The sequence below is a fragment of the Topomyia yanbarensis genome, chromosome 3 (genome assembly GCF_030247195.1).
Source record: "Topomyia yanbarensis strain Yona2022 chromosome 3, ASM3024719v1, whole genome shotgun sequence".
NCBI lineage: Eukaryota > Metazoa > Arthropoda > Insecta > Diptera > Culicidae > Topomyia > Topomyia yanbarensis.
In genome coordinates this window covers 321620138-321635434 of record NC_080672.1, presented here as the reverse complement: position 1 = coordinate 321635434, position 15297 = coordinate 321620138, and the positions used below count along the sequence as shown (strand labels likewise).

At 39.0% G+C, this 15297-nt stretch overlaps 1 protein-coding gene across 1 annotated transcript; it reads left to right on the top strand.

Annotated features, from left to right (window-relative positions):
- Positions 1–288: 288 nt before the first annotated feature.
- Positions 289–11881, top strand: LOC131690131 (peroxisomal targeting signal 1 receptor). Its single transcript, XM_058975670.1, has 3 exons — positions 289–1037; positions 1133–1327; positions 10338–11881. Exons 1-3 carry the CDS (start codon positions 648–650, stop codon positions 11607–11609), a joined length of 1857 nt encoding a protein of 618 aa, XP_058831653.1. The 5' UTR covers positions 289–647; the 3' UTR covers positions 11610–11881.
- Positions 11882–15297: the final 3416 nt, after the last annotated feature.

Below are 15297 nucleotides of genomic sequence, written 5' to 3'. Positions count from 1 at the left end.
CTCGATAGACAGGGAAAAAAAATTTGAATGCATTAACGGTGAAGGCATGGCAAGACATGAATTTTAAACTAAATAGAACACACGCTAAAACTGCTGTTGGGGACAGCAAGTTCTAGTTTTAAAATTAGTATAAAACTGAAACATGCGTAAACTTGCTCTGAAGAGTCCAACGTTCGCACCTTTACTTCTTTTGATCTTGGTATACAATTTCATTAAATATTTCAACAGTGAAATATTACAACGCAGCGAAATATTTCGAACTTCTCTTTGACATGTCTGCCATGTCGTGTCGTCGCGGATCTAAATAAATAGAGAGAAGTGAAACTTCACTTCACAGGGAGTTTAGTGTTATCAAATTTATCTCGGTTTTTGTGATCGTTGCCACTAATCACGTCCACCGTGCTAGTGAAATTCCTGTTGTACGGCTGGAGGAGTTCTATCCGGAGCCGGTTGTGCTTGGAATGTCTCTCGGTCGTTGCTGCTCCAGCGTGAAGTAGCAAACCAGACGAGCGACAATGATTCGTGTTTAGAAAGTGTAGCATTCGACCTTTAGACCTCCCTTCAAAAAGGAGCAGAACCAATCTGCATCTGACGACGACGGTGGCTATAACCGCGGCCAGTGCGCAACCTGTGTCAAGCTATAAATCATGTCATTCAAGGATCTAGTGGAACCGGAATGTGGTGGGGCGAATCCGCTGATGAACCTGGGTCGCCAGGTGACTCGGGATGTTGCCTATCAGGATGAAGGGTTTGCCGGAGGGCGTTCGGCCTACATCGGATCGGACAACGATCTGGTCAAGGAGTTTATGGGCCAGATCGCCCCGGCCCCCCAATCGTTTCGCATGGATGTATTGCTGAAGGAGATGAGGGATATCGACCGGCAGAATTTTCATCAGCGCCAGATTGTACCTGGACCTCCGGTAATCGAAGAGGTAAACCGGTCGGATTTGGATTGGGAGAGAGAATTTGCGATCGATTCGTCGATTGCAGCAGGATCAAACCATCCCGGTCATCGTGCGGAAAGTAAACTTACCAGTGTGAGTGATAAAAGAAGAACCGCGCTTTGCAATTGCACATGATTAGGCAAAAATATTATCTCGTAATTTGGTGTGTACGTTTATTTTTTCCTCAGATTTGGTCAAATTCGCAGTTAGATCCGATCGAGGGAACCATCAATGCCGGACCGAGTCACATTTTATATACGAAGGATTTTTTTGACCTGAACGAACCGAAGAGTGAGGAAGAGCAGCAGTCGATTCGTCAGGCGGCAGGAGAATTAGCTGATGTCACATACCGCCGTGATTCAGAGAAACTGAATTATAGTGAGGTGAGTGACGGTTTGAAATATTTGCTTTATTTGTTCGATTGTTATTATTTTTTAATACTGTGGAGCAGCAGCTGGTTGCTTTATGACGTGCATTTTGCAAGAGTAGCAGCGAAAGTCAGGCAAAAAATGACAGACTAAGCGTGTGGCCTTGAAACGCATTTTGTCGTATTGCTTACGCTGTGTCTTTGGGTATCAGATTGTGATAAGTTTATTGACAATGTAAACTGACCAGACAATAACATTTCATAAGTTTATGTATGGTTAATGAAAATATTCAATTTGATTTAAATTAAATATTTAATTTGATTTAAATTAAATTAATTCAAATCTTTTGGTTATCCTATGTTCTTGTTAAAAAAAGAATAAAGTACAGTGATAAGTTTATCGCTATTAATACCATCACATCACGTGATATGTATCAAATAAAAATTGCTTTTTGTAGTAATCAGACTTTAGTCATCATTTTTATAAACATTTGAGGATCTAGAAAATCAGGTCTTTCTGCTAACATGTGTCTTATTTGGGACATGTATGCTCAGCACAAGTTTAGGTTGGGAAAGTATAACTCCTATATTTTAATAAGTTTACTGGTTGGATACTTTAAAACAATATTAACGGCGATACTTGCTTGCTTTTTTGTCGTTGCTAATAAAGGAAAATACTCGCTAGTTAAGATTATGCGAAAGAATGATTTTCTAGACATGATAATTAGTTGTAATCGCTCGACATTATTTCTAGTTCATCTGGAATTTTTCCTTTTTGTCTTCGCGTATTTCTTTGTTTTACCGAGCGTCTGCACATTTTCAATTGATTCGCACTTCGAGTTTGCCGAGCATATTCCATTATATTGGACATGCTAATTCTGTCCAAATTCGGTTATCATTTTCGGTGATCGACGAAACTGAATTGATTTATTTTTTCAATTGTGCCCTGCACTGCCGTGATACGCAGAACAGTCCCACCTGCTTAGGAAACCCATAGCAAATGGGACAGTTATGCGGATCACGGCAGTGCACATCTGGTACAGTTTATATTTTATTTTCAAGCCAAACTGAAACCACATCTTTTACACAGCTACTTTTGCTGTGCCAATTTTAAAGCATATTGGAAATACGGAATAGGACGTAATCAATACTGAGAGATTCTCTTTGGGGTCTATCTCTTCTGTTCATTACTCAATCGTTTCGACATTTAGTACACAACTCTTTGCATAATATTTTAGTAGTGTATTGGAACATTAGTGCAAAGCGTTGGAGACGTCGTAATAATCGAAAGAGAAGGTAAACAAAGAGATGCTCTCAATGTTACTTAAGTCCTATTCTAAATTTTCTCCACATTTATATTTAAAGTGGCTGTAGTAACCGGCTGGTTGATTCTACAGGACGGGTCAAGCTCTATAAGTCCACAAGGTTCTCTACAATTTTATGTTCAAAAAACTTTTCCGTTAGTCGAATTCCTTGTTGACGAGAAACAAAGTGGGTTTCGACACGGAAGCTCGTTGACGGACCAGATGTGCTTCCTGCGATAAACCATCCAATTTTGAGGAATACAACTTGCGTACGGTTCATTGAACATGTCTTTCCGATAAGACTGATTCGTATGTCGTTGGACGGGTTAAAATCAAGCGTCAGAATAAACAAAAAAACATTCGACTCGTTTGTGACATTAGTTGGAATAAAGCAGGGCGATGTACTCTCTAATCTATCGTTCAACGTAGTGCTTGAAAGAGCGATACAAAGATTTGAAGGATGCAGGGAACGGAACGATCATTATGAGATCTGACATGCTTCTTGAACACATCAACATCATAGAAAGCGATCACAGAGTAGTGAAAACGGGGTGTATGCCTTTTAAAATCGGAATTAAAAGTCGTGTTGCTGTTGCGACTACGGTTTACGCAGTCAGTTGAAATCCCGCAGCCTACGGACTCCAACAAAAATTTCTACATACAAATCGCTGATACTCTCTGTTGCTCTATGCGGCCATGGTCATGGCTTGGGACAGTCTATCGAGTGTTCGGTTCGTTCGAAAGAATAATTCTGCATTCAATACTCGGCGGTACATTGGTGAATGAAGTAAGCCATAGACGCTCGATCCACGAGTTATACTTCCGTTATACGCATAACTGTCCCATGTTCTACGGGATTCTCTAGTTACATGAAGCAATTATTCGTAAAGCGGCAGTATAGCATGTTTCTAAACACGCTGATATTTGAAGGCTGATAAAGCACGATTGACCGCAGTCAGCGTTGCTACAAGGTATGAAAGTAATGCGTTCCCTGGTTGTACGACTTTCCCCCGAAAACCATTCCCCAGAAACTAAAACACCGAAGTTTTTTCCCCAGTAAGAACCATTCTCCAGAAAACCGTTCCGTCGAAAGTATCAATTACCAGAAAACCTTTTCCTAGAAAGTATTTTTGCCCAGAAAACCGTTACCCAGAATGATCAAATACCCAGAAGTTCATACACCAGAAAAAAACCATTTCCCAAAAATTGAGATATTTTAACTGAAGATGACTTATTTATTAGTATTAATATTCAGGTTTGGTTTTGTAATATAAGAGCTATTGATAAAATGGTATCTTTTAATGTTGTACCACCTTCCTGGCCGGCAAATAAAACTTCTTTTAATTTTTTGTCTCTCCTGCCTGTTTTTTTACAGCGACGCCGGTTTATCATTTCTCCTTGCAGATATCGCAATACCCAAGCCTTCAGGCACATCTTGAGGCTTCAAAAAGTCCAAGGCCTGGGTTTGTCTGAAAGAGATCTGCATTTGCACGCTTTTCAAATAAATTCCAGATAATCCCAATTTTTGGATCCGTTTCCACCAATTTTTCGTTTGGTGGAAAAAGCAACCATATCGCACAGAATTGGGAACAATCCTTGCTATAGCGTTTATCTCAGCGGTTTCAAAATCTGTCAATACAATCGACGGATTAATTATAATATTGTTGTTGGCTGCTATGGTTTTTATCAGTTCTAGAGCTTTTTTGAGTTGGATTCTGATTTATCTAGAAGGAGCATGTGTACTAAGGGCAGAAACGTTTGTTCAATGCTCAATGTTCCGATTGACCCGTGGATGGCAATTTATGTAGCAGATGAATCAATAAGGGCATGACCTGTGAGCAACTCGTATGCTCGGTTTATTCGAACATAGGAGTTGACTCCTTCTTTTAAACATGAGCAACTCTTTGAATATGTATGCCAAATAGCCCTCGGAATGAAACTTGTTATCCACTCGTCTGACCGGTTTTCTCAAACATAGGGGTTGATTCATTCTATGGAATAGCTGGAGCAAAAAGTTGGCTAAAATAGCTAAAACATATTCGAACTATCATATTAAAGATTTTTTATAGCATTCTTCGATGTTTGTTGCATCATGTACCATCGAAATTTCAAGAAGGTCCTCTACTCTCGAGGCCTAAAATTAAGGTGTTTTTTGGGAATAATTTGCGAAAGATCTACTGAATGGATCTCGATTTTTTTTTATTTTGATGATACATGTTTCGGCTTTTCAATTTAACTTTAAACGACGAAAACAAACATCTCTGCGACCTTGAAACGTCATTTGTGACATTAATGTTTAAATTAGATGGGTCCCGCTTAAGTAAAGTTTCGGCTAATGGGGTTTTCGTCTTCAAAAGTGAAATTCGAAAGCCATTACCAAAAAAATGTTTCATTTCTTCTAAAAACTGTCCGTATGCAAAAGTTTTTATTAAATTGAAACTATGCAATCAATGAAGTATTATTAAGCCCAAAACGTTGTTATTGATCTATGCTAAGTACTCTGTTGTTGAAAATATCGAGTTATTAAGAGGTTACATTACTACAATTTTCAAAAAATCGAAAAGAATTTCGATGGCTGAAAATGTGCTTAAATAGTTTTGAAAATGATATGTCGCCGAAGCGCCTCTTATGTATACTCCGAGCGTCTGAAAACTTTAAACGCGATTTTTTCGAAACCACTTTTTGCGTCGATTTTAATGACTTTTACAGCGCTTTTTGATTAAAATGTGAACCATTTCACAAATTCCTACGTCGCTTGCCATTGTACCAAGAAATAGAAAAAAAATAGTTTTTAGCTCTAGGCAGCCAAAGCTTTGTGCTCAATCATTAACCGTCAATGGCACGCAAAGCGATAGAGATTTGAGATGTCCTATTAGGTATTTAACCTAATGGAGCTCTTTTTATGTTTCCAGATCTTCAGGTAATATTACATGTCTTTGCATCTCAAGTGTATTATAGAGTTGCGATGCCGCAAATATCGAAAATCGACGATTGTTGAATGAACAAACAATAGGGTGGGTGCTCCAATAGCCGCGGTGTACTACTAGTTGCAGTAGTAGGCTAAACGCTTGATTAAAATGCCAACCGCCGTTAATTTTTTTTTGCTTTGTAGTTCGCACTAAACTCGCAAGGCAACACAAGTTTTATCATAGAAATTTACTCAAAAAACAACTGAAATAGTGAGTTTTCCTTGATTTTTGAGCTCCTTTGCAGCTATAGTGGGCCAAATGTACCTAGAGTTGCATGCTCCAAAAGTAATCAATGGGTTTTGAATATATAGGAACCAGAATTAGCAATTGCGCCACTATTGCTACATGCGGAGCAAGCGGTTTTAAATGCAAAAAATTGGTTCAAAACCAATTATAATAATTTTTCTATCAAATAGGAATCGAAAGCTTTCATTTTACATATAATTATCACCCGTAGATCTTTCCATCTTTTTTAATGCGTATAAATTTAAGCACAATGCGCAAATATTAAAAAAAAATAGCAAACTTATAACAAGTATTTAAGTACACATGATCTAAATATAACGAATTGTTTATTGAGAAAACAGAAGAAAAAAAAAATTCGGTAAAATAATTTTCTGGGTTTTGGTACTTTCTGCGGAACAGTTTTCTGGGTTATGTTTTTTTCTGGGTGAAAGTTTTCTGGACTTTGGTACTTTCTGAAAATTAGTTTTCTGGGAATTAGTACTTTCTGGAATATGTGTTTGTGGGGAAAAAGCCTCGGTATTTTTTCTTCTGTGGAATGGTTTTCGGGGGAATGTCATAGAATCGCGTTCCCTATTTACTTTTCTTCAGGGTGCTGAAGTTTCGTCACGTGCAGTAAATGTGGATGATAGTGTACATTTATAGTACTAGCCACTTTCATCCGTGTTAAAGATCAGCATTTAGTGCCCCTGAGTAACTATGATTGTTCTTGTTTGACTAACTTTCGCAAGTTTCAAGGACTTACCAATTACAATTTGACATGGTGTTTGATACTTTAATTATTCTTTATTGTTATTCATTGAATCCGGAATGTGATATTTTCACTGGTGGATAATCCGTTCTCAAAATCTTAAATGATTTTCGCCTTCATCAAACTTGTGTTTACTCAGTTAGGTGCTGTTTACTAAATATATCGTAACCAACATCCAATCCAATATGGCGTATTATACAAATGTCATTATTGATCAGCTGTTGTAACCAAAACAAATAATCCGGTCAAGCAAAAATATTTTGATTTAATTAAACCGTAATTAGAAATGAAGTGCTTGTTAGAAAACTAAAGCTATGCAATCCTAATTCCCAAAAGGGAAAATTGGATTAAACCAATTTCTCATTAAGCGCACAAAACCTAAACTAAAATTAAGTGTTGATTTTTTTGTTTTTCGAATTCATCTCGTCAGTAACTAGCACCATCTGGGTGTCTAGTTAAACGATGTATCTAAACTAGTCTCCAAATTAGCACTAGTTAGACACAAAAAATGCCAGGCGTTTGGCTCCTTAGCCATAAGACAAGAATTAGTTTTCGCTTTCTCGTCAGCAAACCAGAGCTTCTGTTTTGCTTCCCGGGACATCACCCAGGATAAGTCAGTTACTTAGACGTTCACATATGTCGTGTGAACTGTTTGAAATTTTTTGTGTCTAACTAGTGCTAATTTGGGTACAGGCCATATTCGATTATCCGTAGTCTCGATTATCCGTAGACTCGATTATCCGTAACTCGATTATCCGTAGAAAATTATTCGATTATCCGTAGTCCGAAGAATTTTTTTCAATTTTCCGCATATTATGTTTTTTAAAGCTACATTACACGTCTATTATTGTAATTGATACCAACTACAGTTTTTGAAAGAAAAAATATTTTCTAAAAAAATATGAAATCTTCATAGAAATACAGAAGTTTCACTTAATTAGCATATAATTTTGAATGCGATGAGATGACCTACATATTTTCGTACACCAATCGACTACAATTGATACTAGCTACAGTTTTTGGAAAACCAGAATTTTATGTTCGCACAACTTTCACAAAAATACGTGGAAAAACAGAAATTTCGCACTTTTAACAAAAAACTTCTATAAAAATATCAGCTACATTTCCTGGAAGCACAAAATTTTAAAATCTTGAAAATTACAGTAATTTTGGAAAATAATGAATTTTCATGCTATAAAATTTGATACACCCAATCGGTTGGCTACAAACTACATTTTCCTGTAGATGCCTGTGATTTTCTCTGTAATTTTTAGAATGAATACAATGACTGATTTTGTGAGCCCCGTTGTGTATTTAGGACTGACGAAATCTGAACATATTGATTTCAGATTGTTTGTCACTATCTAAGCTATGAAATAAAATCGTAAAGTACTCTTCGGGATCAGTATATTATCACATCAGTTTGAAAAAAGATTGAAACTTTTTTGATACTTTAAGAACATCGGCATTTTGAATTCTTGACACACTTACGCAAAAGCTTTCGCTTTAATTCCATCGTGTAACATAGGGGAATTTATTCAGAAGACGTTGTCTTAAATGTGGTTGACAAAATCTGGTCAAAAAGTTGACAAACTCTGTTGTAGAAAAAATCGGAAGCTGACAAACACGGGGACGAATAAAATAGGATCTTCACTGTAGTCAGTACAGTGCACCGATTTGAAAAGAACAGCGCTAATAATTCTTTACGAAGTAGATGCACTGAACAGTCTTTAAGCGACTCGGTAGATTGCCGAACAATGGCCAAATGAAGATCCTGGATGATGTTTCCACCAAGCAAACAAGAGAAAAAAAAATTACTGTGCGACGATGTATAACAAACCGAATCATTTAATGCGTTTGAACAAGCATATTTATAGCTAAAATATCAATGAACCAAGATTCAGCTAGTTTCTGATTGGCTCGCTAAACAATATCTCTAGAGCGCATGATGACTGCTGCTGATTGAACAACGCACGCTTCTTGGTGTCGTGCGCATAAAAAGTTGGGCATTTTTGATATTCGCAACGTGTGCAAAATTCATTCCCCTAAGAAATTCATGCTTCAAAATTGTCCAATGCTGGTTCTTTGTTGGACCAACGTTGGGTGACGCCCAGCAGACCGTTCAGCAGGCGTTAATTACTGGATTTGTGTTGAATGGTTTTGAAACAAATTCTTGGGCTTCTCAGTGGAATCTAGCATGTTGCTCCTCTTGGAGGATTCCCAAAGTTTTGTTGTTGTGTACTAACCAGTGGTGCGTAATTTCAAATTCAGTTGTAATTTCTGTCTGAATTTACCGAAACATAAGTATATTAATACAAATTAATCGAACACAATACTGTAAGGTTGCACAGAGAATGGGCATAAATCAAAAATGAAAAAGGCAGTTTTTTCCACACCGTTTGTTAGATCTTTATTAAAATCAATCAGCTTATGTAGAATGTTGTTACAGTACTGCTGATAAATTTTTATGAAGATTTAGCACACGGTGTGAAAAAAACTGCTTTTTTCGTTTTCGTTTTTTTCCTCTTTTCTGTTCAACCTTAACATAACATAAGTTGGCTAAATAACTTAATACATATCTTACTTTCACTTTATAGAATATAAAGTGATCGATATTCGTCCATAAGTCAAACATTAATGCATGTACCATAGGTCAAACATTGACGCTTGTACCTTAGATCCTGTTTTTCAACATATAACAAATATATTTCATGAAGAAAAAAAACACTTTTTTTTTGATTCGATTATCCCAGGCGAAATTTTTCTGCACCCTGCGGATAATCGAATCTGGCCTGTACTAGTTTAGAGTGGTTTAGATATATCGTCTAAATAGATACCCAGATGGTGCTAGTTACTGACGAGATGAATTCGAAATACAAAAAAATCAACACTTAATTGTAAAAGCTATGTTTATATATCACCAAGCAACTGAGTTTGACAAAAGGCAACATCGTTTTTCCACCGATCGAAAGGGGTCAGTTTGACAACGTCAAAATCGCTTGAAATGTTATCAACAAACCGCAGTGCCAATAAACAAAAGAAAACAATGCACACTTTTTCTGATTTTATGCAAACTACTACTGGAGTACTACTCCTCGTTCGTTTCCATGTCTTGCCGTAATAGTCCTTGGTAACTCCACGTGAAATGACCCGTACATGCAAATTCACACATAGTGATATATATCCTAGCTCATAACTAGCGATGTTTGTGTCACAGTCAAAATCACTGCTGTTAAATATGTAATACGTCTTTTGTTCAGTACGTTTCCTGTATATCATCACTTCCTGATGATTTGAAAGGTTTTTTGTTATTTCGATTATAGATGTTTTAACCTTAAGGTCATTCGCCTCTTCAGGTTAGAAAAATCCCTTATGAAAAATTTCTCACTCTATGTGCGGGGTCGGGACTCGAACCCAGGTGCGCTGCGTACAAGGCAATCGATTTACCAACTACGCTACGCCCACGCCCCAAAAGGGTTTTTTCACATGGTGGCAAAATAATTGACTCATAATTGGCAACGATGCGAATGCCTTTTTGAACGGAAGGAATTAAGTGTTAGATCCAAATCTCTACCCGGACAAGATTATTTTCTAATCTTATGACATATCCCTTGTGCGTTATTACATCCTGGACATTTCACAAACGTTGTGATGCACACCCTCTGACTGCCGAAGACTCCACTGATCACTAAAATGGGAAAGGGAATGATTATTGTATTGACTCCTGTTCTAAAGCGCTTTAAAATTTTCTCGTTACAGTTTCTGCACTTTATCAACAATGTAGGCGAAGGAAATATCAAGATCAACGATGGACACGTCACCGGAGGAAACGTTTGGGCGAATGAGTTTGATCAGTTAGCAGCCGGGCCGTCGAAACCGACGACCAAGGAGGAACCCGGTATCGCCGAAGATTGGGCCAAGGCTTTCGAGGATGATAAGAAAAGGGAGCAGGAAGCGGCTGAGAATTATAACAAGCAATTCTGGGAGCGCTTGCAGGACGAGTGGCGTTCGATTTCGGAGAATGAAAGCCAGCATCCGTGGTTGTCAGAATTTTCTGAGTTCTATGATCCCTACAAGGAGTACAAATTCGACGAGGAAAATCCGATGACCAATGTCGAGAATGCTTTTGAAAAAGGTAAAGCTTTCCTTGCGCAAGGCGACATCCCTAGTGCGGTTTTGTGTTTTGAAGCAGCCGTTAAGCAGGAACCGGAGAATCCGGAAATTTGGGAATTGCTGGGATTCAGTCAGGCAGAGAACGAGAAAGATCCAAATGCAATCGCTGCATTGAACAAGGCACTATCGTTTAATCCGAACAATATGCCAGTGCTGATGGCACTGGCTGTATCTTACACAAATGAAAGTATGCAGAACCAAGCATTGAAGATGCTTGTCAAGTGGATGAAATGCAACCAGAAATATGAAGCTTTGGTCCCGCCCGAAATGATACAACCACAGGAATCATTTTTGGCCACCTCGTTGATGGGCGGACCAAGCCTGCAAGACGTTCAAGATCTGTTTATCAAAGCAGTTCAAACGTCTCCGAATGAAATTGACGCTGATATACAGGAAGCTTTAGGAGTGCTCTTCAATCTAAGCTCAGAATACGACAAGGCAGTTGACTGTTTTCGTGCAGCCGCACAGGTTCGCCCGGACAGTTCGAAAATCTGGAACCGTTTGGGCGCAAGTTTGGCTAATGGAAATCGCTCCGTTGAAGCAGTAGAAGCATACCAACGGGCGCTGGAAATTCAACCTGGTTTTATCAGAGCACGCTACAATGTTGGAATCATCTGCATCAATTTGAAGGCTTATAAGGAAGCAGCTGAACATCTGCTGACCGCGTTGAACCATCAAGCGTCATCAATCGCCCGGGCAGGAATAAATGTTTCCTCTCCTGCCAATCAAATGTCCAGCACGATCTGGATCACACTGCGGATGGTTATGTCGCTGATGGGGCGTCAGGATTTACAGCAGGCAATTGATAACCGCGATCTGGCGGTGCTGAATCGCGAGTTCTCTATGAGTAATGATTAGGATGGGTTGTCTTTTATATAGTGAAAGGACGGGAATGGTGTTTCTTTTATTATTTTTTTAACATATGGAGTAATAAAGGTTGGGACCTTGTAAAAAAGAATGGAGGGAGTACAATTGAGTAAAAAGTTTATATTCGATTCAGTTGGTTCTTGATGAGCAATATCAAAAACAAAAATTAACAGAGCTGAATAATTTGGAAGAAAGGTACATTTTTCTTTTTTTTCGTTCTATAACATGCCGGTTTTGATAAATGGTTAATAAAACATGAGTACAAGAACAAATTGATGCGTTTTATTTTTTTGAAGATTCACGCGAACCTAGTTTATTATATCTCAATTGAGCGATCGTAAATAAAAGTCGCAAGGATAGCACATGCAGCGTAAAACGCACTTTAAGTATATTAGAATATAAAAACCGGATATAAACTTCAAGCATAAAAATCAAACTGGGACTTTGCTTTGTAAAAGTCGGACAAAAACCTTCAGTATAAAAACTGAACAAAATATATCCGATTCTTACAAAGTAGTTTATTTTAACCGACTTTTAATCTTGAACATCTTGATATACGGATGCTCCTGCGAACGATTTATTTATTTTTAACCCGTTTTTATACTGAAGGTGCAACTTTGCCGAGTTTTACCGGTGAACATTTTTTAAGCGATCCTTATGCTGAAGGATCTCTAGTAGAGGTGTGCGCCGCGCCGCCGATTTTAGGTTAAAATCGACGGCGCGCCGGCGTCACGCCGATGTGCTTGCTATTTTTACATGCAATAGTCGGCGCGGCGTGGCGGCGGCGACGTGGCGCACACCTCTATTCTCTAGCCGTTTTTTAAGCTTGAAGTTTATTTCAGTGTTTTAGCGACTTTGGCGAAAAACTGAATTCGGCGCTCCGTGCAAAGAATCCTGGAAGACACCGTATACCGTAGCTATAGCTCTACATAAAACTATGACCTCCACTACATACGGGGATCGTGCCATTTTATCCAATAAATTCTGATTCTACATAAAACTATGGGATTTGAAGTGACGACGAATATCAAGCCACGCTATCTATGAGCAAACAGCGGATTTAAGCTTTTACACCTGGTAAGTTAGTGTAGATATTTGTGGAGCCCGGTAGCGTAGAGAACTCTTCAGTTTTTCCTCGTTCCTTGTACGCGAAACAAGTCTTGAGATCATGTAGATTTCCTCCATAGTAATGACACTTTTCAACATCCATTCCACAGAAATCCTACACATGACTGCTACCGCATTTCCCACAACGAACCTTATTGCTACAATGGGAGGCTTGATTGCGTCCCAGTTTTTTTTGTAAATTATGCAATTCATGACCCACGGAACAAAAAGGCGGACAGGTAGGCGAACCTCTTCAAAAAGGAGGTACTTGGGTAGAACAGAATCCGCGCAATTCAAACTCGAATCAATGACGACCCCACAGATTTCAACCCGATTAGCTGAAAAATATACACTCAGTACTGTCGTGAATCGATGAGTACACTGTATTGTACACTCTCTTGTACTAATCAGTACGAATTTTTGACACGGCTGAATATCGTTCCGTCGGAACTCGAGAAATGTGCAATAAATTTGAACTCCTTTTGTTTTTGGCCCGGTGGACAAGCATGGAGGCTCGATTTTGTTACGAAACTCGTCTCACGTTGAGGCGAACCATTGTCAGGGGAAGTAATTTTTGGACCGGCCGTTTTGCCCAACGCACGTTAGTCGGAGAACCAAGAAAGGGGAGCGTAATATAATAGCGGTACTTAACTTTTATTTATAACAGTATCCAAGCAGCTCACAAGATGAAACACACTGCCACTGCTGTACGGGTCGAATAACGGTTAACGTGCACACACAAAAGAAGAAAATTCCAAAACCTCGAAGAGTAGGAGAACGCCCAAAATAACCTTGAAAGCGGATTATTAGCTTTGTTTTATTGTGCTACGCTGCACCGACTGAAAAACGTCTACACGCTCTAAGGGTGCTTACAGAGTGACCGTGAGAAACTGAGCTGGGACTGGCACTGACATTGGAATGCGAGAAACCTGCTCGCAGCATATCAAATGGAGCCTGTCAGAGTAAAAGAGGGCAGTCGGCGCCGATCCGTTCAGCTTTCACTCTGACATCCTTCCTTTGATTTGCAGCAAGCAGGTTTCTCGCATTCTAATGTCAGCGCCAGCCCCAGCTCAGCTTCTCGCCGCCACTCTGTAAGCGGCCTAAGAGTCACTGTGCAAATGACGTTGGTCTGGTAGTTAGACTCCTCCGCTTCCAATGGAATTTGAAGCAGAGACTTCTGGTAGAATTAGTAATTGATTAAGGGGTGGCTCGATAGCCATCATTTATTTTTCTTGTCACTTTATCATCATGTCTACTGTTTGATTTTGAGTTGTGAAAAAGGCATCGAAGCAAAAGGAGCAATGGAGCGAAATTTAGCTCGCGCATCGCGAAAATCCGAACGACTTACCCGTCAAGTTGGCGAAATTGTTGAATGTGGCCAAATCAACTGTCACCAACGTAATGGAAGTTTTCGGAAAATGTTTGTCGATAGCCAAGAAGATTGAATTGGGAGGAATCGAAAGTCGGAGGCCGCGGAAACGACGAAAAAAGTGGCCAGTTGTTTCAAACGGAACCCCAATCTTTCTGTACGAAATGTCGCAAGCAAGCCTAAAAATCGAGCCGGACTGTCGGATTACAAGAACGTGGTAACTCCAAATCGTGATGATTATTAAAAGAAGACAGCGGAACATATACATGAAGATCCTGATGAAGTTTTATTGTGTGATACAGGATGACGAAATCTACTTTAAGGCATACTTTAAATAGCTGTCTGGACAGGATTATACGTCGATTCGAAGAGGAAATAAGTGAAAATCAAACTCTAAGCTGCCAAAGTTTGCAAAGAGATATCTCGCGTGACAGGCCATCTGTTGCTGTGCCTCGAATGGCGACATTTACATCGCAACTAGGACCATCAACCAGAAAACTCATATGTAGGAGTGCCTGAAAAAACATCTGTTATCTTTGCTCAAGCAACAAAATTGTTTTGTTCTGTTTTGGTAGGATTTGGCATCTTGCCATTACGGAAAAAGTCCATGGAGTGGCATGCCGCGAACAACGTCTAAGTGGTGCCCAAGGACATGAACCCCTCCCCCCAACACGCCAGAGCTTCAGCAAATATTAATATATTAGGCAATCGTCACGCAGAACCTCAAGAAAACGCAAAAGGCAGCTGTCAGCGAGATGCAATGCAAGGTAAATTGGCGTTCTGCGGCGAGAAAGGTGACCAAGGGGGCTGTGCAAAACTGGATGGAAGGAGTCAAACGAAGGTCCGGTAATTGGTATTCGCTAAAAATGAAGCTTGAGTGAATATTTTTTCTTTATTCTGTATGAATTGAACTTGCAAAAAAAATATGATTTGATTTTTTAATGCGAAATTTGACCGATTTACACACATTCTAGTTTAACCACGGATAACAGACATTTAGGCTAGAACAAAATTTGCTTTAAAACCTGTGTAAATTTTACAAACATTGCTTCACAGTTTAATTGGCTCTCAAACGTGAAACTTTTTCGCTCGATGCGCCAACTAGATTTCATTTTCGGTACTAGTCAAATGATGATGAAAACATTTTCTTGCATTGATGGTATAGGATGGTTGTTCTATTTTAATTGTTTTAAAATAAATATC